Below are 25768 nucleotides of genomic sequence, written 5' to 3' on the forward strand. Positions count from 1 at the left end.
CAATCATGTGAAAACAAACTGTGTGGTAGACTCCTCTCCCCAGAGCTGGTCTCAGATACACAAAATAAGCCTGCCAGAGACCTCTGATTTTGTAATCTGTTCACACTGTGAATATTTCTATTTCAGCATTTTCCAAGTTGTCCTCGAGTTCTAGAAAACCCTACACACACACACACACACACACACACACACACACACTGGATAAAACACATTACATTCAGGAGTATTTCTTACATCTCTTTCTCAGAGATTTAAAATGTGCATTAGCAGATGAAAAAACTGATAATTCATGCAGTAAGACACCTATTTACTTTTGTCTAGAAGTTGCAAACTTGGTTACCTGCAGAGCCAGAGAGGTAAAGGTAAGGGTCTGGTAGTGACTGTGATGAAGACCACATGTACCTCCTGAAGGTCACTGCTTTTAGAAATGTGAGCCCATTATGCCGGGCGTGGTGGCACACGCTTGTAATCCCCATGCTTGGGAGACTGAGACAGGAGGATCACACAGGTTCGAAGCCAGCCTCAGCTACTGAGTGAGGCTCTCAGCAACTTAGTGAGACCCTGTTTCCAAATAAAATAGAAAATAGGTCTGGGAGCATAGCCCGGAGGTAGAAAGCCTCTGGGTTCTACCCCCAGTACCACCAAAAAAAAGAAAAAAGAAATGTGAGCCCATTAACAGATCTTAATAAATTATCTGAATTCCAGGGTTTTATGTGAAATAAAAGCATTCAGGATGATGAGGGAGAAAACATTTCTTGACTACTAAAGAAAACTAGAACTGGGCAGTAATGAAATCAATACAAATATAATTCATTCAGAAATAATTACAATAGAGTAAAGGAGATCTCAGCATAAAAGTGGTTCAGTTCCAAATATAGAGCATGGTGGGACTTGGCAGATTAAAAATTACCAAGAAGAAACATTAGGGGTAGGAAAGGGTTTTGGTTAAAGAGGACTAGCAGGATTCTTGCTAAAGGCAGTCTAAGGTGATCAGAACACCTGGGAATGGGAAGATGGAGAACTTGTTCAGACATAGAGGTGAAGAGATAAAAGATGGAGGATTCTCTCCAACTGACTTGCAGGATCCTTGCTAAAACTAGACTCTGCAAGGTCAGACAGGGAAGCAGAAGGTTGGGGCCAGTTGAGAAGAGGGCTCAGAGGAACTTGACAAAGTTTGGTCAAAGGGTTTTTGTCAGATCCACCCTACAGGCCACCAATTTGTGGCTTCCAGTTTAACTTAAAGAATCTCAAGCTCATTTGACCTCAGAACTCTTTGCTTGTAGAACACTGTTCTGGGAAGTGCTGCCACACACTTCATGAGCCTGCCAACTCCAAAAGGAACTCCCAGTCATATGGTTCCTTCTCTAAGTGTAGTCTTCTTCCTATCCTACAGACCTCTAACCTAAAGTGGTAATAGTTATTTTAGTTACTATGCCTGTGTAATAAGTTACTCCAACACTTTTTGCTAAACACTTTTTTTTTTTGTGGTACTGGGGATAGAACTCTTCTACCTTTGGGCTACACTCCCAGACCTAATATACATATATATATATATATTTTTTTTTTTGAAATAGAGTTTCTTAAGCCAGCGAGGCTGGCTTGAACCTGCGCAATCCTCCAGTCTCTGCCTCCCAAGCACAGGGATTACAAGCGTGTGCCACCACCATGCCCGGCTTGCTAACACTTTTTGATAGACAACTCTGTAGGTTGGGTAGAGCTCAGAGAAGATGGATCATCTTTGTTCCCCCATATGGCAAGGTAGCTCAATGTCCAGGGCAATGGTGAGGGCCTTGAAATCGTCTGAAGGAGTGCTTGATCACATGTTAGACCACTCACAGTGTCACCTGGGACTTTTCATGAGGTACCATCTAAAACATATACTTAGGGCCTTATTTTTGAGTGTTGAGCTTCTTGACAACATGATAGCTATATTCCAAGGGTGAATATCTCAAAAAAGTTGGGGGGGTAGACAGAGCCATTCCACCTTTTAAAGCTGGCCTCAGAAGCCACAGTTGATCACTTCCACTGGATTCTATCCATCAACATGGACATTCCAAGACAGGACATCCACCATACTTCTTACTGGAGTGTGGCAAGGTAAATTTCAAGATCAGGAGACTACATCTGGTATCTCATAATGTGGCAGAAGATTTTACATGACGAGATTGCATGTGTGAGAGAAAACCAGAGAGGGCCTTTATTTTATTGTATTTTATTTATTTTACTTTATTATTATTTAGTGCTGGCAATTGAACCCAGGGGAATTTGATTGCCAAGCTAGAGTCCAGCCCCACTTTATTTTGTATTTCAAAACAGGTTCTCACTAAGTTGCTGTGGCTATCTGCATCTGCCAACCCATGATACTCCTGTCTCAGCCTCCCAGTACTGGGATTACAGGCATTTTTGTTTTGATAACAAAACTAGCCTCCTAAGAGCTAATTTACTACCATGACAATATTATTAATCCATGCTTGAAAGAAGATCCCCAGGGTATGACCTAATCACTTCTTCTTGGGTCCCACCTTCCAGTACCTTTGCACTGGGGATTAAGTTTTCAACCTATGAACACATTCAAACCATAGTAATGGGGGACCAGCAATACTGCTGCTGTCATTTGAAAAATATGATCTGCTACTAAAGGGAAGCGTAAAGGATTTTGAATTCCAGCTCTGCCATTTACCGATAACAGCATGACAGTGAGCAAGTAATAACATCTCTTCATGCATCATAATTGTTCTTCCTCTCCTGAATTAGTCACCACAATATTTATTTTATGACTGGATAGTGAGATTCTTAAATATAACATAACATCTACATATAAGTGTTTTGCTTAGTTTCATTCTAATATTTGCATAAGGCAAAGCACTATGACAAACATGTAGTTTGGATTTAGTAGATATGTCTCATAGTTCACTATTTCAGCTAGTTGGGAGTTTCCCAACACTTGTCACTATTGTAGGCATGGTCAAAGGAAAAAAATCCCTTCTGGAGCTGAGGCACACCACGTGTAGTTCACTCTCCACAAGCCTTGACTTGCCATCACATGGGACATGAGACTAGGCTCAGAGCCAGGGACTCTTTCCCATCTCCTTGTGCTTATGATAGTGTAGCCCTGATCCCTTACCCCTACTTGACAAAGGGCAGTCAGGAGGCCTGTAGGAAACAAACAGCCTCTGAAAAATTGGCCCCATAAAGCCTTACTCCCAAAGTAACAGGAACCCTTAGGTATGTTCTCAAGCACATTTATAGCAATTCTTTTTTGTGGATACAAATATCACTGGAATCAAGAACACAGATATAAAATTATGTGAAATCCCATTCTGAAAAAGCAGCTTTGGCTAAGAATATACTAAGAACCTTTCAAAAATGACTGCTTCCCACTTGGACAGCAGTTTCTGCTCTATATGCATTTAGACTTCATTCCTTTTTGTCCTCTTCCCAGGTGAGAAGAGAAAGCAAAGAACAGGACACTACCTACGATTCTGTTAGAAATGGCTCCTGGTTTCTTCCTGTTATCCTGCTCAAGCCTTACATTGCATTATTTCTTGCTTCTTGTTCCCTTTTCTCCCCTTGCCTTCATTTCCAATTTTTCTTTCCCATGTTTCTGAACCTATTCTGCTATGCATTGCCTGGTAAGCACCTCAGTCTATTGCCCAGGGACCTGCAGGCATCTGCAGTGATGACTGATTCCATTTAAACAAAGAAGCTTGTCTATCCCAGAGGCAGCCAGAGAATTTATGTTGAGCACTAGTGCAAATATTTTTGTTTTCAACACTTCTGAGCCACACCATTTACAAAGTTTGGCAACTCTCCTGGGAAATACTCTTTTCCATTTATAAGTAATAAAATAACATTACCTATTTCGTGTCTTTTAGATGTCACAAATTCTACACATTTCACATACTTTATTTAACTTAATTATCATGGCCATGCAAAGAGATTTATTTTACACTTTACCAATAAAGAAACTCAGTTGAAGAGGTGAATCAAGTTGCTTAAGACCACAGGATGAGGGGCTTGGTCAAAATTCCAGCCTTTTCTACCTGAGGCCAAAGGCCATGTGTTTTTCTTCCTGTACTATTTATATTGAATATGAGAATATAAAATCTCAGAGATTTGATTAATTTTGAGCCTTCCTGTTTGACTCCAAGAACCAATTAATAACAGTGCAACCAGAGGCACTCTGGGCTATTAAAGGCCCTAGAATTGACTGGGTCATACCTCCATCTGATCTGTGAAACATTTCTACAACTCCCTTCCCTCTGGCCATTGCATCTCTTTTTAAAGACTTCTAATGTTAAGAAACCTATCCTTCTGACAAGGAGGGAGCCCTATTTATTTTCAGACAGTTTTATATTGCATTTGATAGATGTATGTTCCCTTGGAGGTGCCATTTATTTGTCCCTGTTCTGCTGCCTACAAAATAAGGCTAAGGCAGCTTGCTTAGCTCTCATTACACCCTGAGCCTCACTTGAAATAGCTCCTCTACCCATTTGTCATAGCAGAGGTATTCCTGGCCCAGCCTGCTCTTACCTGTTCATTTGTTAATCATCATCATTACATAGGACACCCACCACTGCACCCAAGGCCCAAACTAATTCTAAACAATCAAAATCTTTTTTTTTTTTTAATGCGGGTCTAGGGATGGAACCCGGGAGGCATTCGACCTCTGAGGTATACCCCCTGCCCTGTTTTTCTTTATTTTGAAACCAGGTCTCACTGAGTTGCAGAGGGCCTTACTAAGTAGCTGAGGCTGTTCGCGAACTGCGATTCTCTGGTCTCAGCCTCCCAAATGCTGGGATTACAAGTGTGCGCCACCATGCCCGGCTACAATCAAAATCTTATCCCATCCTCCATGGTGTGCTGCACAACGGTCAGTACAACACGAGGTAGAATGTGTTCTTTGGGCAGCTGTATGGAAGCCTCCATTTGTATTGAGCTTCCAGTAAAGAACAGGAGAGTGGAGATATTCTGCTGCTCTTGGACAGCCTGGACTACAGGGTCCCTGGGCAGTGAGTCTCCAGTTTGATCTGCATGTAGTCTCATTTTAGCAAAAATTGTTTTCTATAACAAATACGTTATCTGAATTCATACAGTGGTTTTCATTCTTTGTCATGTAAAAGAGGTACTTTTTTCCTCTACATAGGCAGAGTTGGCTCGGTTTTCTTTTTTTAAGCTTTTTATCCAGTGACAGTTAATCAATAGATGTTAAAGAGACAGAAAGAAAGCCAGGCAGAAATGGAACATAATCTCACATTGATCAGTACTTTTACAACAAAGCTCTAGGATCTTTATAATTAACAATTATGTTTGACCACAAAGTTGAAAGTGACTAAAATAAACTGGTGAATTTAAACTGATAATATGCTGCCACCCTTTAAATATCCTGGTCCTAAAATAAGCTTCAAATTTTCCTGTTCTTTCTCTAATTTTTCATGATATGGATATACATATTTTTTTCTGAATTTCTAGGGATTGAAACCATGGTCTTGCATGTGGTAGGCAAGTGCTACTCAGCTCCACTAATTTAATTAATATTTAGTTTTGCCCTAGTTCATATGAAATTTTTTATTTTTCAGTTTTACAGTAAAAAAAGAAAAATGTTAAATATTCTTTTGGAGAAATGTTTTAAAATGTAATTTTTGAAATTAGTAAGTAAACTAGAAATTTCTTTCAAAAAAAGTATGTAGTTTTGTGCTAAGATCTTTTTTCCTCTTTATTCTGAGCTAGGTCCATCAGTGTAGATAAACCCTGACCTATTATCTAATGAATGCCGTCTTTCAACTTTACAAATGAGGGAAAATAAGATTCAGGTGGGTTTAAATGACTTGCTAAATCCACAGAGATAACGGCAGCTTCTAGCATATATCTCTTCCAAACCAGACATCGAATGTCAGTGTTGAAGAAACCCAAGGCAAAAAATTGCTCTCATATGGGATCGTTGAAGACAGCATCACAGAAGACTTGGATTTTAAAAGAATTAAGCCCTTTTTAACCAAATCTTACTTTTTCACCAAAATAATGCTTGCTAGCAATAGAAAATTTGTGGAATTCTGAAAAGTACAAAGGAAGGTGTCAGGGTAAATCATTTCTAATCCCATCCATAAAAGTAATGCTATTGGTGCCTTTCTCTGTAGTCTTTCCCTGGGCACATTGTTACTGTTTTTTTTTTTGTTTTTTTTTTTTGTTTTTTTACTATCACTATGCTCAAATTATTTCTCAAAGAACATTATAACTCCATGACTATGCAATTTTATAGTGAATCCTTCTTAAACATGACTTTAACTGCCACATAATAGTCCATTAAAGAGACTTGGCCATAATTTTCTTAGGTTTGCTCCTATTTTTGAATAATTATGTATTAGAGAAAGATTTAAATGAAGAGAGAGGAGATATCTAGAAGAAAAAATGTGTATTTACAGCAAATTAGAATACTAGAATACCTACAGTTTGTATATATGAGCTTTGAGGCTGTAGATTATTTTAGTCTCATCCTTTATATTTTTCTCAGTGGTATAGAAACACTAACAAGAACACCTACTTTTATTGAATATCTACCATATACTTCATACCACAGATACATGTTCTCACTCAACCATAACAAATAATCCAAATTTCTGTACCTCATTTTGAAGATAAGGAAATTAAGACCCAAAGAGATTAAAGGACTTCCAGAAGGTCACTGATAAAGAATGAATTCGATCCCAGGTCTTTAACCACCATACTGCACATCCCACATTTTTATGAGCATGTACTATTGCGAAATCAGAAAGCTATTCTTAAAAATGGAAGTAAAGTACAAACAGTAGCTTGTTCCTGATGTCAGCAGATGACTTGTTACACATCAAGTGTAAAACACAACCTGCCAAAACCCCAGAACAGCTAAGAAAATCATCAATAAATAAAATCCCCTTGATCACGTCTAAAATGTTTAAAACTCAAATATGTTTTGGGTTTCTCTAAAATCACTAAAAATTGGTGGGTGGGTGAGGTATGTTAATTGCAGGTATGTGAATAAAGTCTGGATTCCAAGAGTGAATGAAAATTGATTATGCTAAACAGTCTCCTGTAATTAAATGAGAATCATCATGTAAACTCTAATTAGTTATCAGTAACTTATTTTAAGTAGAAACAGTAAGTCTTGGTGTCACGCATTAAATGAGAGCCCAGCAGCCCCACCTTCACTGAGGTTCTATTTTCCACAGAAGTCATATGTGTGCATTTACTGCTCTAATTTGGACCTACATTAAAGGGGTGATACACCCCTCTGTAACTGACATGTAAACACTGAAGCCCCCCCCCTTCTTACATTCAGAAGACCTACCTATAATATACTTTGAATTCCAAGGACTCTCACTAGGAGAACATGTCTATCCTTCAAAATACATGGAGTCATTGGCTTCTTATTTCACCCATTTGGAGGCTTAGAAAAGTCAGTACACACCTCCCTTGAAGGAAAGGAAAATAAACAACTTGGTTTCCCTTATGGGAGGTATATAAGAAAGTTAAAAGGAAAAAACACAAAGTACTATTTTTTAAAAACTCATCCTACCACGGGAAAGACCTTTGAGGAGGATTCAATCATGTTCACCCAAATCCAGGTTCCTTCATTCTTTAGCACCGTGAGGCCAAGCTGCCATAACTGATAAGGCTGGGCTTGGGAGCCAGGTGGGCTCACATCCTGCAACCTTGGCTTTGAGACCATCACCTCCAGGCTCAATATCCTTCTCGCACAGTGAGTGGCACAGAGTTGGTTGACTTTCTCTGGTCCAAACCTGGCAGCCTTCCCAAGTCACTGCGAGCCAGGCCAAACCAGGCGCTCTAATGCCACACATTCTAAAGGCCATGTGGGAGAGGCCTCCCTTCTAAACATGTCTGAGCTGTCTGTGGTGGTATATTCCTGTAATACCAGCCCTGGGAGGCTGAAACAGGAGGATTGCAGGTTCAAGGCCAGCCTCAGCAACTTAACAAGACCCTGCTTCAAAATAAAAATGACTGGAGTATGGCTCAGAGGTTAAGTTCCCCTGGGTTCAATCCCCAGTGTCCAAAATAAAATATAAAATGAAATGTGTTTCTGGTGCTCATACTTGAAAGTGTTCCTAAGTGCAAAGACCCCCAATTTATGATGGTTCAACTTAAAATATTTCACCTTGACAATGGTACAAAAGTGATACACATTCAGTAGAAATCATTTTGAATTTGGCTTTTCCCTGTGTTGACAATATGCCTAGGACTCACACACAATGCTGAGCATTGACAGGGTCCACAGCTCCCAAGCAGCATAGTGACATGCTAAGCAGCTAGTGTTTAGCATGTATACTGTGTTGCAGTGCACTATATTGCTAAGCCATGATGTTCAGTTGGTTAGGTGTACTGACTCATTTTCTACTGAGGAGTTATCAGGATGTAACTCCACTGCAAGTCAAGGAGCACCTACCGTGGATTTTCTGGTCCTTCACAAGATAGTTATATTCCTGCTAGAGAAAGACACAACTGGTCCACTTCAACCCTTATCCCTCCAAAAAATCTTCAATTGGTTGTTGGATGTGGCCAGCGTAAACATTTGCTCCCTTCTCAGAACTGATTTTTATCTGTGTGGAAAATTAATCTCTCTGGGAATAAGCTAAATAATGCTTAAACCCATCTCTCTTCACTTTTCCTGTCTCCCAGTCAGATACAGAGTTCTGGGATAAGATGCAAGCTGAATGGGAAGAAATGGCCCGGAGGAACTGGATATCCGAGAACCAAGAAGCCCAGAACCAAGTTACAATCTCAGCTAGTGAAAAGGTAACCAGTTCATTCTGCTCTTACCCATGCTGACCAATTTCCTCAGCTTCTGCAGATCCTATTTCATAAATTAGTCCGTAATCGTTTTGTCAAAAGTCTGTGAGTTAAAGACAATTTAATGTCAATCTGACCAAAAAGAAATTCTGATAGATGGAAACAAAACAATCATCTGCTGTGCGAAGGCAGCCAGGCTGGAATAAAATATTCCTGCTTTTATCAGTGTTCAGACAGTTTGGCAGCCCACATGGACTTGGATTCTCAATGCTGCCATTCACAAAACTAATGCTTAGAGTGGGTTGGCCAGGAACTGGGCTGATCCCACGATGCCACCCCAGGCCCACTGATGTGCCAACAACAGAAGTGATTCAGATGGCAAGAAAGAGAAGCTGGGCCTTAAAGCTTTATTTCACAGTCAACAAATGAATCTTGGTAGAAAAGATGCTCTTAATACAACCAGGCCAGGTCCCAAGAGAATTTCTCAAACTCACTTCCCTGGTAGAAGCCCCAGCAAATGCACAAGTGCAGTGAACCACCAACTTATTACCCAGAAAGAGCTGGGAACACTGATGTGGGCATTTAATCCCAGGGCTTGGGAGGCTGAGATAAGAGGATCACAGGTTCAAGGCCAGTCTAAGCAATTTAGTGAGACCCTCAGAAACTTAGAGAGACCCTTTTTTCAAATATAAAAGGGCTAGGAGTGTAGCTCAGAGGTAAACTATCCCTGGGTTTAATCCCCAGTAACCCCCCAAAAAATACCTAGAAAGTTCCAGTTGCTCTAGAATTTATCCTTTAAAAACACTTGAGGGTGGGGGAACTATTTAAGAGGTAGAAAGGGATGTGGAATTGTCTTACACAGAAAACAAATTGTATATCTGCATGTGTATGTATTTCAGGGATTTCATGATGGAGTGAGTCTCAATAATATTCAGTTCTGAATAACTTCTGTGATATTTTGCTTAGTACAACAAATATTTTTTTTAAATTCTGCAGCAGGTACTGGAAATGTGAGTCTTTCTTTGATTTTAAAGATTTTTGCAATTTACATAGTCATTAAAATGTCTCTTTCCTTCCAGTACTCTCTCAGTAGAATAGGCAATCATATCAAATCAGAACAAACATTTTATTAAAACTATCTTTTCCATAAAGAAAATGAATCTAGGTGAGACAAGAACGTAATGCAGCTCATCAGACACTGGGTTGTATTCCATGTCCCAAGGCCTGACTTGCTTCTGGGACCCCATTTCCACATCACCTCCACATGCATTGGTCATTCCTCGTGGATTTGATAGGGGCTTTCTAAACATATATGGAAAATTAAGACCTCCACTAAATCTATTTTATTTATTTATTTATTTTATTTTTTTATTTTTTTGGTGGTACTGGGGGTGGAACCCAGAGGCTTTCTACCTCTGGGCTATACTCCCAGACCTTTTTTATATTTTATTTGGAAACAGGGTCTCACTAAGTTGCTGAGAGCCTCACTCAGTAGCTGAGGCTGACTTCTAACCTGTGCGATCCTCCTGTCTCAGCCTCTCAAGCCCAGGGATTACAAGCATGTGCCACCACGCCCAGCTAAATCTATTTTTAAACCTTATTAACATCATCAGTGTATGAGTTTGTCTATCAGATTAGAAAGATTTTATGATAATCTTATGTTAGAACAGTTATAACAAATAATATTCCCAGATGGTTTTGGCAAGCGTTTAAGTTGGGACAGACTTTCTAAAACACAATTCAGCTACACATATCAAGAGCTTAAAAACAGTTCACAGCATTTAACCTAATAAATCCTTCCAAGAGTCTATCCCAAGGGAATAAGCAAAAGCAAAGATTTGAGTATGAGACTTTTACTTTGGCTTTATTTACTTATTTACTTATTTATTTATTTGATACTGAGGATTGAACCTGGGGTCAGTGCAGAGGTTCCACCACTACACTTCCAGCTTTTTTTATTTTTTATTTTGAGTCAGAGTCTCACAAAATTGCCCAGCCTGAACTCAAACCTGCAATCCTCCAATCTCAGCCTCCAAAATACTAGGATTGCAGGCATGTGCCACCACACTCAGCTAATTTATGATAACAAAAATTTCAAAATAAACTGAAATTCTATCCTAGAAGAATGGATAAATTAAATTATCATATCCATGTAAATAGTTTTAATAACAGAGGAAAATAATCACAATATAATATTAAGAGCAGCATGGGTCACCCACTGCATATGTAGTAGATCTCTTTGTTTAATTTATATACTCAGAAAAGTATTAGCTGATTACTTATACAGTCTGTATTATATAAATTTGTATGTAAATAAAAAACCCTCTATCTTGCTAGGCATGGTGGTACACATCTGTAATCCCAGTACTCAGAGGGCTGAAACAGGAGGATTGCAAGTTTAGGGCAGCCTCAGTAATTTAGGAAGACTCCCAGCAACCTAGAGGAGACCCTACTTCAAAACAAACAACAAAAAAAGGATAGGGTGTAGCTCATAGGTTTAATGACCCTGAGTTTCATCTCCAGTAACACACACAAACACACACATTCACACACACACACACACACACACACACACACACACACACACATCCCTCTGTTTTTAAGTCACACATTTTCACAATAGGGGCAATATAGTCCCCAGTTGGGCAAAAACTTGTTCTGGGTAGGGACAAAAAAAATCTTAGCTATTACAGTGGTTTATAAATTTCCAAAGAGCCCTAGTAACTGAACAGATGTACAGTATATATCATTAATATTTCAGGGCATTGAGTGTCAATACTTAGCAAAAAATACATCTGAAGAGTCAATATTTTAGAGCCGGGCATGGTGGCGCATGCTTGTAATCCCAGCATTTGGGAGGCTGAGACTGGAGGATCATGGTTCGTGGACAGCCTCAGCTACTTAGTGAGGCCCTCTGCAACTCAGTGAGACTCTGTTTCTAAACAAAGAATAAAAAATAGGGCAGAGGGTATAGCTTGGAGGTCAAATGCCCCTGGGTTCCATCCCCAGACCAGCAAAAAAAAGAAGTCAATATTTTAAAAATCATCAGGAAAAATAGCTAAACAAAAATAACAAAATAAATATCAAAAAGACCACACAAACTCTAAAGTATTAGCAGTAGTCATATTTAGATTATAGCATTATGAATAAATTTTTGTTAAATAATTCTTTTTATATTATTTGGTATTATCTAAAATTTATACAGTGAAAATGTACTATGCTCATAATAAGAAAAAACATTACTTTCAATTTAATTTAAATTGAATAAGTTAATCCAAAATAAGTAAAATAAATTAAAACTTAAAGAGATCTTAGTATAGGAATGAAGGGAGGAATTGGTAGATTGTGTAATGGCCCTTCTCTGTGTTGTAGGGATATTACTTTCACACTGAAAACCCCTTCAAGGACTGGCCTGGAGCATTTGAAGAAGGCTTAAAACGACTAAAGGAAGGGGACCTTCCAGTCACCATCCTGTTCATGGAAGCAGCAATTCTTCAGGACCCTGGAGATGCAGAGGTGCCAATTCCTTCCCACCTCTTTTTGTCAGAGAGAGGTTGCATGTGCTAAGGAGGGATACAATGGCACAGGGCTCTGCTGGGTGACATTTGAATCAAGTAAAGGTTCAAAGAAGTTCACCTGGCTTAGTAACATATTTGTTTGAAAGTTACAAATAGGTACCCATTTTCTAACCAGATTTCCAATCTGCAGTATCTATAACACCCAAAGATGCAGGTTGGGGACAAAAAAATGAAAAAGTCAAAATTGCCAACCTGAAGCACAGCAGTAGTTTTCAGGAGGCAGTGTGGAGTTTTATCTGGGTCTCGAGTCATACTATATATCATCCTTGATCAGCCACTCAACATTTAGGGAGCACATACTATACCCACAAGGTCCTGGCTTCAAATGTTGAAGAGCTAGGAAAAATGTAACTGGCAGTTCAAAACACACCTTTGGGGTCTCTCTGGTAAATACACCAAAGCAGTGCAATGAATGCAAAGTCAGAATATGCACAGGATGCTAGGAGGACAGAGAACAGAGAAGTCCTAAGTCAGCCTTCCTGGACAAGTGAATTCAAAGAAGAGAGGATTAAAAACAACAGAGGACCCAGGTTGTTGTTAAGAGAGAATGGTGCAGGGGCAGGCAAAGGAGATTGAAATATCATGTGAGGCAGAGGAGGGGAGGAAGGAATGGTAGACAGGAAGTAAGAATATCTAAAAACCACAGGTAATCACCAGAGACATTCAATGGGATTGCATGTAAAAAAAAAAAATTCTTTCTCTGAGATGGGAAAGGTGATTAGTGACAGTCACCGGGAGACCACCAGCGAGCTAATGCACTCCTGTCTTAGTCCACTACATTTCCAAACCTATGAAGTCCTATAATAAGATAGTACCAGAACAATGCCTTCATTTTTACATTACAAATAATTTCTAGGAGTCATTTTATAATGAATTATTTCCAGAGGGATTTTCAGAAATTTCAAAGATGGGTATATGTGGTGTTGAAAAGATAACATGGAATAGTGGTAAACTTGTAGAATCTGCTATCCTAACTGTTTAAGGTCAGATCCCTGCTTTACTTGCTAGCCCTGTGACCTGAAACAAGTAATGTTTCTTTTCAGCTCTCCTTTTCAGTTCCCTTGTCTGTAAAATGGAACTCATGATAGTAACCACTTCATTGAATGTTCCAAGGATTAAACTTATTAACACAAGTAAGGCCTGGCACATAAATACTTAGCTTTCATTCTTATTATTGATTGTACTAAGTTGGCATACATAGAACAAGTAAATTGGTCGTTACAGCACCTAATATCTTGTTCCCCAAAAGGTTCACATGAAGTGAAATTGAACTGAGAGCTGAATTTTTAAACCAAAATGCTGTGTTTTTTTAAAGATGTGAAATTAAAGATGTCATCTTACATTTGCAAATGCTATATATTTTACAAGATGTTCTTGTGTATGATTTATCATTAAACACAACAAGCTGGTAGGTTATAAAAAAAAGTATATGTAGTATATATTATTATCCCAGATTCATAAATGAGAAAATTAAGGTCCTTCAGAGCTAATGGGTCTAAGACTCCAAGGCAATGATGTTGTATGCCGTCAAAGTGGCACCATGACCTAAGGCTAGGAAAAAGGTTGCAAGAAAGACTCCATTAGTCTTTTTTTTTTTTAAGAAGCTCTTTAGGATTTATGAAGGTGAAACCAGAATGGGAGTATTGAATGTAAAATATCACCTACATTTTGGAAGGGAAATTTCTATGAATTTATATGATATATTTAATGTGATTTCTTACTGTAAACTTTATTTTTACATCCCTGGGTTATTTTTCCACTTCTTTTCCTTACAATTGTATAATTTTACATACTTATCTTTTGGTTTTAAGATACCTAATCACAAATTCAGAGATTTCCATAGCACTGGGTTATAGGAAAGGATAAAAACTGAACTAGTTTAAAAATGATGACAGAGGATCTTTACCAAGAAGTCAGAAGACAGATTGAACAAAGAAACACATATGATGCTTTCCCCTTTTCCTAACCCTCACTCGCACGAAGTCAGGTTGTTCTGCATACAGGAACTGCACAGGTAAACAAACCAAATGAAGTGTGGGAGTGATCCTGCTTTGTCTTGCAAAGTTAACATCAGCTGTTCTTGCTTTTTTTTTTTTTTTTTTTTTTGTCTTTAGGCATGGCAGTTTCTCGGGATAACCCAGGCAGAGAACGAAAATGAACAAGCAGCCATTGTCGCCCTCCAGAGGTAGATGGAACTACATGCAAAGTCACAGGCCTGGTAGACGCCAGAACATCCACTCACTGCCTGACTTTCCAATTTGTCCCTTGACTCTTATTAAAGTGCAATGAAAAATTTTGCCACAATAAGTACTGGGAAGCCACATATCACTCACACATAGCTACAGAAAAAAAGAACTTATGATGAAATAGCATTCCCAAATCACAGTGCTCTGCTACCTACAAATTAGTTGATGTTCACTGACACCAAAGAAAGTGTATGTTTAAAGCCTCATAAAATAAACCGATTAAATAGTTCCTTTTAATTTTCTAGACTTTTACAGGATCTGAGAGTTTTCTTCAGGAAACACATACTCAAAAACACTAAAAGTCTAGACTATTCAGGGATAGAGATAAGAACAGAGGATGGGCATGGCATCACTCCACATATTGGATTCCCAGAAATTCCTTTCTCTTTTGCAAAACAATGTATAATATTTCATCTCTAGATGTCCAAATTTAGTTCAAATTTACTTTAAATTTAGACTGATTGGTGAGGGAATAGAATAAGGTTATAATAATATCCCTTCTTTCTCATTAGATTAACTACTAATAGCAGAGCATGGTGGTGCACACCTGTAATCCCAGTACCTGGGAGCTGAGATACGAGGATTGCAAATTCCAGGCCAGGCTCAGCAATGTAGCAAGACCCTCAACAATTCAGTGAGACCCTAATTCAAATTAAATATATATATATATATAAATATATTTAATATATATATTTTATCTTCTTTTTTTTGGTGGTTCTGGGGTTCCTGGAAGCCCTCTACCTCCAAGCTACACCCCCAGACCTATTTTTATTTTATATTTTTATTTGGAAACAGGGTCTCCTAAGCCAGCACGTGCAGCTGGCTTCGAACCTGCACGATCCTCTTGTCTCAGCCTCCCAAGTGTGGGGATTACAAGCGTGCGCCACCATGCCCGGCTAATATATATATATATATTTTAAAAGGACTAAAGGTGTAGCATAAAGGTAGGGTCAATCCCCTCTTCCAAAAACTATTAATAATTTATATAGAGATATTATTCATAGTTCCTATGGTTATAAAAGCATCAAAACCATCCAGTCACCAAGATGCATTTTAACCTTTCTAAAAATACTCTTTGGTCTGAATTTTCATTAGGAAAATAAAGTGCTTTCCAGGGACTTGACATAAACTTAACAATACTTTTGTAACTTTTAATGAAGATTTCAAACTTTTCCAAAAACAGTTAGATGCTGCTCAAAAGAAAGTCTGAAATTCTATTTGGTTTGTCTTCTTTCAGGTGCTTGGAACTGCAGCCCAACAACTTGAAAGCTCTGATGGCTTTGGCTGTGAGTTACACAAATACCGGACATCAGCAGGATGCCTGCGAATCTCTGAAGAATTGGATTAAGCAAAATCCAAAGTACAAATACCTTGTGAAGAATAAGAAGGGATCTCCAGGCCTCACTCGGCGGATGTCCAAGTCCCCAGTTGACAGGTATCCTTCTGAGTATAGTATAGCCGGAAATAAACACCCATTTATACAGTTAATTAACTTAAGGGCAATTATGAGCCTCAGCTTTATACCACCACTCACTCAAGAATGGCTTCTAGGTCAGCAGTCTGCTAGAATAGCTGTGCTATTAGAAAGATTGATGCTGAGATCAGGGCCACTGTGTTTGTCAGCTTTCCATCACTGTGACAAAAGACCTGAGATAATCAACTGATAAGGAGGAAAGATTTATTTTGGCTCATCATACTTTTGGAGGTTTCGGTCCATAGTCAATTGGCCCTGTTGCTTTGGGGCCTGTGGTGAGGCAGGAGATCATAGTGGGAACACATGGCAGAGGAAGCTGTTTATCTTACGGTGATCAGGAAGCAAAAAGGAAAGAAGAGGAGGCCAAGGCCCAAAATCCCCTTCAAGGGCACAAACTCAATGACCCAACTTTCTCCCACCAGTTCCATCCTCCTAAAGATTCCACCATCTCCCAATTGCTCCACAGGCTGGTGATCAAGCCTTTAACACCTAGGCCTTTGGGAGACACTAATCAAAACCACAGCGGCCAACCTTCAGACACATAATCTACATTATAAGCTCTCAGAGACACTTATCTAAGTACCATATTTTAAGTCGCCTAAAGTATAGAAACTACAAATACTACTTCATGTTTTATAAAACCTGAAAATTAGGAACTGGTAAGCAGAAGTCTTTTCTTCTAGGAATTTTGTTTTCTATTAGCAATAAATCTTGATATTAAATCCTTTCCCATCAAGGCCCTGAGAAATTTAGCTATAGGGTTTCTCACACTGGCACCCGTATCTGTACACAACACCATGAAATCAGCTGTGCTGTTTAATATTCATTATTTAAGCAAAGATATTTTAAGAAAACTTTTGCAGTCTGTAATAAAGAGAGAACTTGAAATAGAGTCAAAAGAGCTTCTAATAAACTACTGAACTGATTTGACCACAAAAAAAAAAAAAAGAGCTTTAGTAAGCTGAACATAGTGGCATATACCTGTAATCCCAGTACTTGGGAGGCTGAGACAGGATTGCAGGTTCACGACCATCTTCAGTAACTTAGTGAGGCCCTCTGCAATTCAATGAGACCATGTTTAAAAAAAAAAAAAGAATAGAATAAACTAGAGCCCAGGGTATAACTCAGAGTCAGAACTCTCCTAGGTTCCATCCCCAGTATACATAAAAAAAAAAGAGCTAGTACTCAGTCATTTATGTTCAGACTATTTCGGTTACAAATCTAATTCTTTTCTTTTTTAGCTCTGTTCTGGAGGGAGTGAAAGAATTATATCTGGAAGCTGCCCACCAAAATGGAGATATGATTGACCCAGACCTACAGACAGGTCTGGGAGTACTGTTCCACCTGAGTGGAGAATTTAACAGAGCAATAGATGCATTTAACGCTGCCTTAACTGTTCGGCCGGAGGTAAGAAAGCACAGCACAACAAAAATGTCATAGTGTTCTCTGTGACAAACAAGTTTTCATGGGCCACACCTTGTACATTTTTATATTCAATTTTCCTGCCTCTTATGTTTAAAGTGGTCTATACTAATGTAACACTACTATGGCTGTTAATAGTAAGATATTAATATAATGTAATATAATAACAGGACTTATATAATAACAGGACAGCATGGAATAGTAACTGCTCTTTGATAAGTGAAAGTCATTTCACAAAGTTATCCATGAAGATTTTCTGAGTAGTTCACCTCACTACAGCCCCCACCATGACCACTGGGTCAGTGTGGCTTATTCTGGTTGTTAGAAAGCTCTGATTTTTTTTCATCAGGATTATGCATTATGGAACCGTCTTGGGGCAACCTTGGCAAATGGAGACCGCAGTGAGGAAGCCGTGGAGGCCTACACACGAGCCCTGGAGATCCAGCCAGGCTTTATCCGGTCAAGGTACAACCTGGGAATCAGCTGCATCAACCTGGGCGCCTACAGGTAAAGTATGCAGGGGGTGAGACAGAGACCATACTCAGGCTGAGGTTCAATAACCTGAGAGATTGTCTCCAAGTAAAAATATATTTTTATAGGAATACTCATCTTCCAGACACTGTAATCCTAGCACTTGTGATGCTGAGACAGGAAGATTGCAGGCTAGAGGCCACCTCAGCAACTCAGTGAGATCCTCAGCAAGACCCTGTATCAAAATTTTAAAAAGATAAAAAGAGCTAGGAGTATAGCTAGGAGATAGAATGCCCCTGGGTTCAATCCCCAATACCAAAAAAAAAAAAAAAAAGAAGTAAATGTCCAACTGTCAATCCCTGAGACCTAGTTAAACAAGGACCACGTGAGTCAATGGTTCTCCATTTTAGTTACAGGCATCTGGGTACCTTGGGAAACAGATTCCCAGGCTTCTCCACCAGAGATTCTGGTTCAATGGGCCTGAGCTAGGGTTATCTTTAAAAAAAAACAACAACAACAAAAAAAACACCCTTCTTAGAAGCATAAATGGTCTAATCTTTCATTTCCCACTTACGGAAAAAGGAACTTAGGAGCCATAGGCAAGGAGGCCTCAGAAGGTCTCAGAACCAGTTTTTGGCAAAGCAAAACCAAGAATTCATTTTTTCTGATGTGTGTGTGTGTGTGTGTGTGTGTGTGTGTGTGTGTGTGTGTGTGTGATATATATATATACATATATATATATATATATATATACATATATATATATATATAGATATATATACATACATACATACATACTGGAGATGGAATCCAGGAGCCTTCTACCTCTACAGACCTATTTTTTTATATTTTATTTGGAAACAGGGTTTCACTAAGTTGCTGAGAGCCTCACTAAGCAGCTGAGGCTGGTTTCTGAACCTTATGTACCAATAAATTTAGCAGGGAAACAAAACTAAAAATGATGGGTTTATAATTTGAAATGTCTTTCTCATTTCCTCATGACGTCTTTGTCAGTCACTATCATTCAGGTTTATATCTACCATTTTCTGTTAACAGGAACCACAAATGGTCTTTATTTCTTTTTCTTCCTTATTTTTAATTTTTTTTTCTATTTTCTAAGTAAAGAGACATTGCTTTCATAGTTAAAAAGAAAAGAGAACTAAATGTTAGCTTTCAGCTCCACAAATTATGTAAACCTTTGCTCTTTCTCAGAAAGACCAATCTTTCATAAACAGACAAGCTGGGGCTCACATCACAGCTCTGCCATTCACTGGTTTTGTTACTCTTTTCATTTAACTTTGAGCCTCAGTTTCCCCACTTTTAAAGGAGAAAGGAGGGGGAATAATAACCATCTTTCAGGATTATAGTGTAGGTTAAATGCAATTACCTAGAGTGCAGCAGATGCTCAGTACCAAGTAGGCAATTATTCTAATTATTATAGCCTTCATCTGCATCGGTATCCTCATTTCTATTATTTATTTAAATAAATTATCAGAGAGATACATAATTAGATTCCATTCTTTTGACATCTGAGGAACTGCCATTTACAATCTGCATTTGTGTGGTAATATATACATACTTCAGGAGACACTTTAAGTCCTTCTCTTGGAACAAGGGGAGATGTAAATAAATACACACACACTCATATCAGTTCAACTAGAGGAGGCATTTATAAAGCTTCTGCATGAGTTTTTCTTAATTGTAACTTTTAGTGTAGAAAAGAACACTAGCAGGGCCAATAGAAAATTTTCTTGGAACCACAGGTGCAAAATTTAACAGGGCAACTGTTCAAAGGAGACCACGATTCTGTTGAGGTGTGGAGCTTAAATCCTCAAGCATAGTCTCCTGTACAGGTACAAGTCAATTTTAGGGTTGCCAGAATGCCCAGTTACACTTGAATTTCAAATAAATTGGTGTTTAGTACAAGTATTTCCCACATATTGCATGCGTATACTTGTATAAAATAAAAGTATTATTGTTCATTAGAAAATCAAATTTAACTTTGCATTTTTATTTGCCAAATGTGATAACCCTGCTTAATTGATTACTTTGTAATATCTTAACTAAGTTTTGAGAATCTTTTCTTATCATGCCAAATGTGAGAAATCTTGAGAAATTATAAGCACTTTGTGTTTTGACCATTAAGAAAAACATACCCTAAATGAATTCTGAAAAGAAGTTTAACTTGAGGTATAATTACATGCTTGAGAAATAAGCCATCATCATTAATGATATGGCTCCAAAGAAAGCCAAAAGTTGGTATAAATCCTTCCATACTCATTAAAGACTTCTCCCCTAAGAACGGCAGGTGTCTGTGTATGTAGAAAGAACACTTGCTGTCTGTCATCTCACATTCTCTATAAGGGGTAAAAAGTAAATCTCACCCTAGTGCTGTATACACCAGAATAAGGAAAGGAGATAACTTAAAACGCTATTCTTTTGTCAATAGGAACTCTTTCAAAGCAGAGCTTAGACCAAGGAATCTTAACTTTTTCAAAAATGAGGATCCTTTTTTTTTTTTTTTTTGCAGGTCTGGGGATGGAACCCAGGGGCATTTGACCTCTGAGCTCCACCCCCTGCCCTATTTTTTATTCTTTATTTTGAAACCGGGTCTCACTGAGTTGCAGAGGGCCTCACTAAGTAGCTGAGGCTGTCCACGAACCGCGATCCTCCAGGTCTCAGCCTCCCGAATGCTGGGATTACAAGCGTGCACCACCATGTCCAGCTCGAGGATCCCTTTTTAAAGAAAAAAGAAATTATCCCCTTTGATAGTAATGTTTTTAGTATTGTTATAATGAGGGAGTGTTACTATAAAGTGAGTACTGCTTTTTGTTTAACATGACAATATCCCCAACTTGAATTATTCATCCATACATGTGGGAACATTTTTAAATTAGTCATACAAATGCATATACAATATTCTGAGTCCCCTCAAAAGAACTCTGAGCTTACAAGCTGGGGATCAGGTTTAGTTTTTGTTGGTGGTGGTTAGTTTTTGTTTGTTTTTTGCAGTACTTGGTGTGGAACCCAGGGGCATTCTACCTCCAAGCTATATTCCAAGCCCTATTTTTTATTCTTTACTGTTTCTTTACTTTGAAACAAGGTCTCACAAAGTTGCAGAGGGCCTCACTAAGTAGCTGAAGCAACAAACCCGAGATCCTCCTCCTGCCTCAGCCTCCTGAGTGCTAGGATTACAAGCATGCACCACCACAGCTGTCTGATCCATCTATTCTACTACTCTCAAATTCCTGTGAAACTACTGCCACAGACAGGAGCCAGGAGCCCCTAGGAAATGAGGGGATTTTCAGGATCTGATTTCCCCAGGATTCTTAGGATTATGAGCAAAAACTAGGAGACATTATCATTAGAGTGAATAGGGACCAAAATGGGGCTCCCATGTCTACCACTTTGTAGATTCTCCTCTTTTCCTTGAGAAAGGTGATTAGGATACCCACTCCATTCTATTCCCCAAGTTGCTACATTTAGCAAGACCTTTTCCAATTGCCTTTTACTTGCAGGCAGCTCTAACAACAGATGAGTGTACACCTAGATCCAGCCCACTGCCCAAATTTTCTCTTAGATACTTAATAGTTACCTTGCAGGATTAAGTGAAATCAAGTGTGTGTGTGAAGTTTTTGAGGAGAATAAAGCAGATACAAATTAAAGTGACATGATTATTCTTAGCAAAAGTTAGCTTGTCAGATACATAATCCAAGGTTGTAGAAACAAGGGCTGCTGAAGAGGGCGGAACAGCGGGCTGACCTGCTTATTGATGCCTGGTGTGGTGGGTCAACTGCCTGTAATCCCAGTCAGTACTCAGGAAGCTAAGACAGAAGAATCACAGGTTCGAGGCCAGCCTCAGCAATTTAGGGAGAACCTAAGCAACTGAGACCCTGTTTCAAGTTTTAAAAAAAGTTAAGGGCTGGGAATATAGCTTCAAGGTACACTGCCCCTGGTTTCAATCCCCAGTACCAAAATAAAGATTATTGAGCAGGGCGTGGTGGCGCACGCTTGTAATCCCTGAGCTTGGGAGGCTGAGACAGAAGGATCGCACGGGTTCGAAGCCAGCCTCAGCTACTTAGTGAGGCTTTCAGCAACTTAGTGAGACCCTGTTTCCAAATAAAATATAAAAAAAAGGTCTGGGAGTATAGCCTGGAGGTAGAAAGCCTCTGGGTTCCACCCCCAGTACCACCACCAAAAAAAAAAAAAAAAAAAAAAAAAGAAAGATTATTGAGAACCCTAAAGGGCTTTCATTATGTGGTTTTATCTATAAATACTAGCCATTTTAGAAATTAAACTGATAATATCTTAAAAGACTCATTTAACAATAATGAAGCTCAACTGGATGTGATGGTACACACCAGTAATCCCAGTGCTTGGAGGCCGAGATGGCAGGATTGAAGGTTCAAGACCCGCTTCAGCAATTTAGCATGACTCTTAGCAACCTAGTGAGACCCATTTTTAAAACAAAAACCAAAAGGGCTGGGGGTGTAGGTTGGAGGTAGAATGCCTGAGTTCAATCCTTAGTAACACACACAAACAACAAAATAATGAAGCTCATAACGTGTTAACAAAAATAACATATTTCATAAGAAAATAATTATTTTCCAAATTATAACTATGGCTTATAAAGAAAAGTGGCATTGTTCTACATTCTTGCAAATTTCTCTAATATCTTTCTTACTAGGAGACTGTCACATCTATTTCTACAGTCTTTTGGGATAACTCACACCATGTAATCTCTGGAAAATTCTATGTATGTATGAGAAAAATGAAAGTGAAAAGGTCAAACTATATTTTAGTTTTATTATGAAAATAACTGAACCTCAAAGTTCCCCATTCCATACTTTGAGATTTATTGATCTTAATAATAAGAGCATAAATTGATTTAACTGCACCTCATGACAAAACTTCAAAATCACTTCTATTATTCCTATTACACATTCAAGGAAACTAAACCTTGGAGAAATTAGCCAGTAGCCAAATGACTGGTATCTAAAGCCTGGTGCTTACAAAATAAATTCAACTCCATACTACCTACATTACATATTTCTATTACTAATAGAAAAATTAGATCGCTTGGTTTGAATAGGGCCATATTCTTTCTCTTAAAGTCCAGTTGTATAAATCCCATCTGCAAATAGACTAAGTCTTCAAGTCATTCCTGCAGGAGAGAAAAATCAAATGCATTCATGAGTTAACAATGGTTTTTCTTTCTTTCCTCTCCCATGTGACAGTCTTAAAATAAAATTGGGATTTGTTTTTTCTTTCTAATTTCACTATATTTAACCATTCTTGTTAACAAAAGAATAATGAGAGAATCAGAAAGTTGTTCATCTGATCATCTAAAACTTCATAGACAGGTGACTTAGAATTTTATACTAAAGTAATTTAATCTGTGGTGGTGGTATTTTTTAAGTTTGCTAACTCTAAAATTTGTCGCACTTTAAATGTCTGTTTTTCTGCCCTCTCAGAGAAGCGGTCAGCAATTTTCTTACTGCTCTCAGTTTGCAAAGAAAGAGCAGAAATCAACAGCAAGTTCCCCATCCTGCAATCTCTGGGAACATCTGGGCTGCCCTCAGAATCGCACTGTCTCTGATGGACCAACCCGAACTCTTCCAAGCAGCCAACCTCGGCGACCTAGATGTCCTCCTCAGAGCTTTCAACCTGGATCCTTGAAGGAAACGAAAACAATAAACAATAATAATCCCTCATCTGTGTTATTGTACTGAGAGATGAAAAACTATTTTATGACTTTAAAAAAAATAATATTCAAAAGGCCATGGTCATGTGACCCAAGGGAATTCTTTTCTACAGATAATGCCTAGTTTCTGTTCAGATCCAAAAGCACAAAATGTTGTACAGAAAGTCAAGGTCAGGTTCAAAGAAGAAGTGAGAGACAAAACAAACCAAGATAAAGTAACTGCCTGTACTCATCACAAGTTGCAAGTGTATCAGAAAACATGTTCTCTGGGGTTTTTGTCCCTGCTGCAGCTAAGGACACTGCTGAGGAGCTTATTCATAGGACACATGGAAAAAGCACCACCTCAGATCAGGGAATTCTGTTTTCAAATTGTCCCCGGAAATTCTCCCTTTTGGAAGACTGAACATAGTTTGGGCCTTTGGTGCATGCACATATATTAACTCCACTAAAGACAGGCATTACTTACACCTGTTCCAGTTTTAACTCTTACTGTAGCCCTTGGTTTCCAGAGAAGGAGCTTTGCTGGCAAAAGCAGTTTTTGCACTAGAAATTTTTGCTGTTCCCAACAGAAACTTTTCTGGGGTTGTATATATGCACTTTAATATCTTATTTATGCCTTGCTGGAGTTTTGTTTTGTTGCTCCAATTTTTAACTTGGGAGTGAAAGATTTGAGAACTCAGTCTTGTTAGATCAATGGACCAAATAAAAATTTCTGAAAATAGTTTTTGATAGTCTAGGGTTTTGAAGAAGTGTTTTTTTTAAAGCAGGCATGACATAGGTATAAATATGTCAAACAAGTCTTCTTATTCACATGCTTTCTGGTTGTATGACCTTAAGTAAGAGACAAGATACTGTCTCTTCATGCACTCTGCAGTGAGAAAGCTTAATGATACCATGATTTCTATTGAGTTTGCATTACCTTAAGTGTCATAATTTATGGGATTTCTAATTTTCCTGTAAACCAAAATTCCTTTCAAACTATTACTATTTTAAATGGCATTTCTTGAAAGTGATAAATATTTTTCCTAAAACTGATGCATTTCCTTAGTTCCGTAATAATCTGCACTGTTCACCTTCTTGCATCATAAGTGATAGAAGATCAACATATTTTAACTGAACTTCACTAAATGTCAGTGGTTTGATATGAAAGATGCATGACTCTTTGGCTTCCATTTTAAGCATTTAGCAAGTATCAAGAGTTTTCTATTGGCAGTGGTATTTTATTCAATTGGTTACTGTCCACATAGTATTTCAGAGTATTTCGTGCATGTTTGAGGCTTGGTAATTCCTTTGACAGATACATTATTTTAAAGAATTAGAAAATTTGTTTGCAAAATGCTAACCAAAATATCATTTTGCCCAGGTCCAGTTATAGCAAATTGTCCCATTCTTCACTTTGGCTCCCTCCTTCCTCCAGAACCTTCCTCAAAGAGGTCTGAAACCAACTTTTTCTTCATTTATTTTTTTCATTCTACTCACAATTATAGTTTAATCAAAAAACAGAGTTTAGGTCAAAATTATTTAACTAAGGAATTAGTTTCCAGTGGGAATGGAAGGATGTACACACATGCTGAAGCCTGGCCTCCAGCTAAGCATGAATCCTCGCCTCAGTTAGCTTGGAAACCCCAAGTCCTATTCCAGTTTATAAAGCAAAACACTGAGGGCACTGTGGTGAGAGCTCACTGGGGCAGGGCAATAGCTCCAGCTGAGAGGGAGAGGCCTTAAGGCAGGAGTGACAACCCAGTCCTGGGTTTCATTTCCCTACAGTCTGAGCAGCAAAGCAAGTCCCAACAGTACATCAAAAAATGGCATTTTTTAGAATTTTAGAAATTAGAAATTCAGTCTGGGAAGGGCTCTTGGGGCCAGCCTCCAGCATGGGGCAGCTGCCTGACTGTACAGTCCCAACAGGGCAGCATCTGTTCCTTGCCTGCTGCCTCCTCATCATCATCATCTCTGCCCACTCACCCACTGGCCAGTTGACTTGAATCCATCAGAGTCCACTAGGAGTCTCTGAACAAAGGCTTCAAAGCAAACATCATAGCAGTTCTGTTTGTGATGCCATTCCACACTCTCAGTGCCAGAGAATCTACAG

At 38.6% G+C, this 25768-nt stretch overlaps 1 protein-coding gene across 11 annotated transcripts in view; it reads left to right on the plus strand.

The window, feature by feature from the left end:
- The window catches only part of PEX5L (peroxisomal biogenesis factor 5 like), a gene marked incomplete at both ends in the record, with an annotated part of 250623 nt that extends 226972 nt beyond the window's left edge, over positions 1–23651 (plus strand). For all 11 annotated transcript variants that reach the window (XM_080696072.1, XM_080696065.1, XM_080696070.1 and 8 more), the window contains 7 exons: positions 8671–8787; positions 12154–12297; positions 14474–14544; positions 15843–16040; positions 17321–17486; positions 17851–18008; positions 23447–23651. In XM_080696072.1, the coding sequence (XP_080552198.1) occupies positions 8671–8787; positions 12154–12297; positions 14474–14544; positions 15843–16040; positions 17321–17486; positions 17851–18008; positions 23447–23651 (1059 nt within the window). The remainder of the gene's footprint in view (positions 1–8670; positions 8788–12153; positions 12298–14473; positions 14545–15842; positions 16041–17320; positions 17487–17850; positions 18009–23446) is intronic.
- Between the last annotated feature and the right edge of the window lie 2117 nt (positions 23652–25768).

The sequence above is a fragment of the Muscardinus avellanarius genome (assembly GCF_963383645.1).
Source record: "Muscardinus avellanarius genome assembly, chromosome: 5".
NCBI classification, from domain to species: domain Eukaryota; kingdom Metazoa; phylum Chordata; class Mammalia; order Rodentia; family Gliridae; genus Muscardinus; species Muscardinus avellanarius.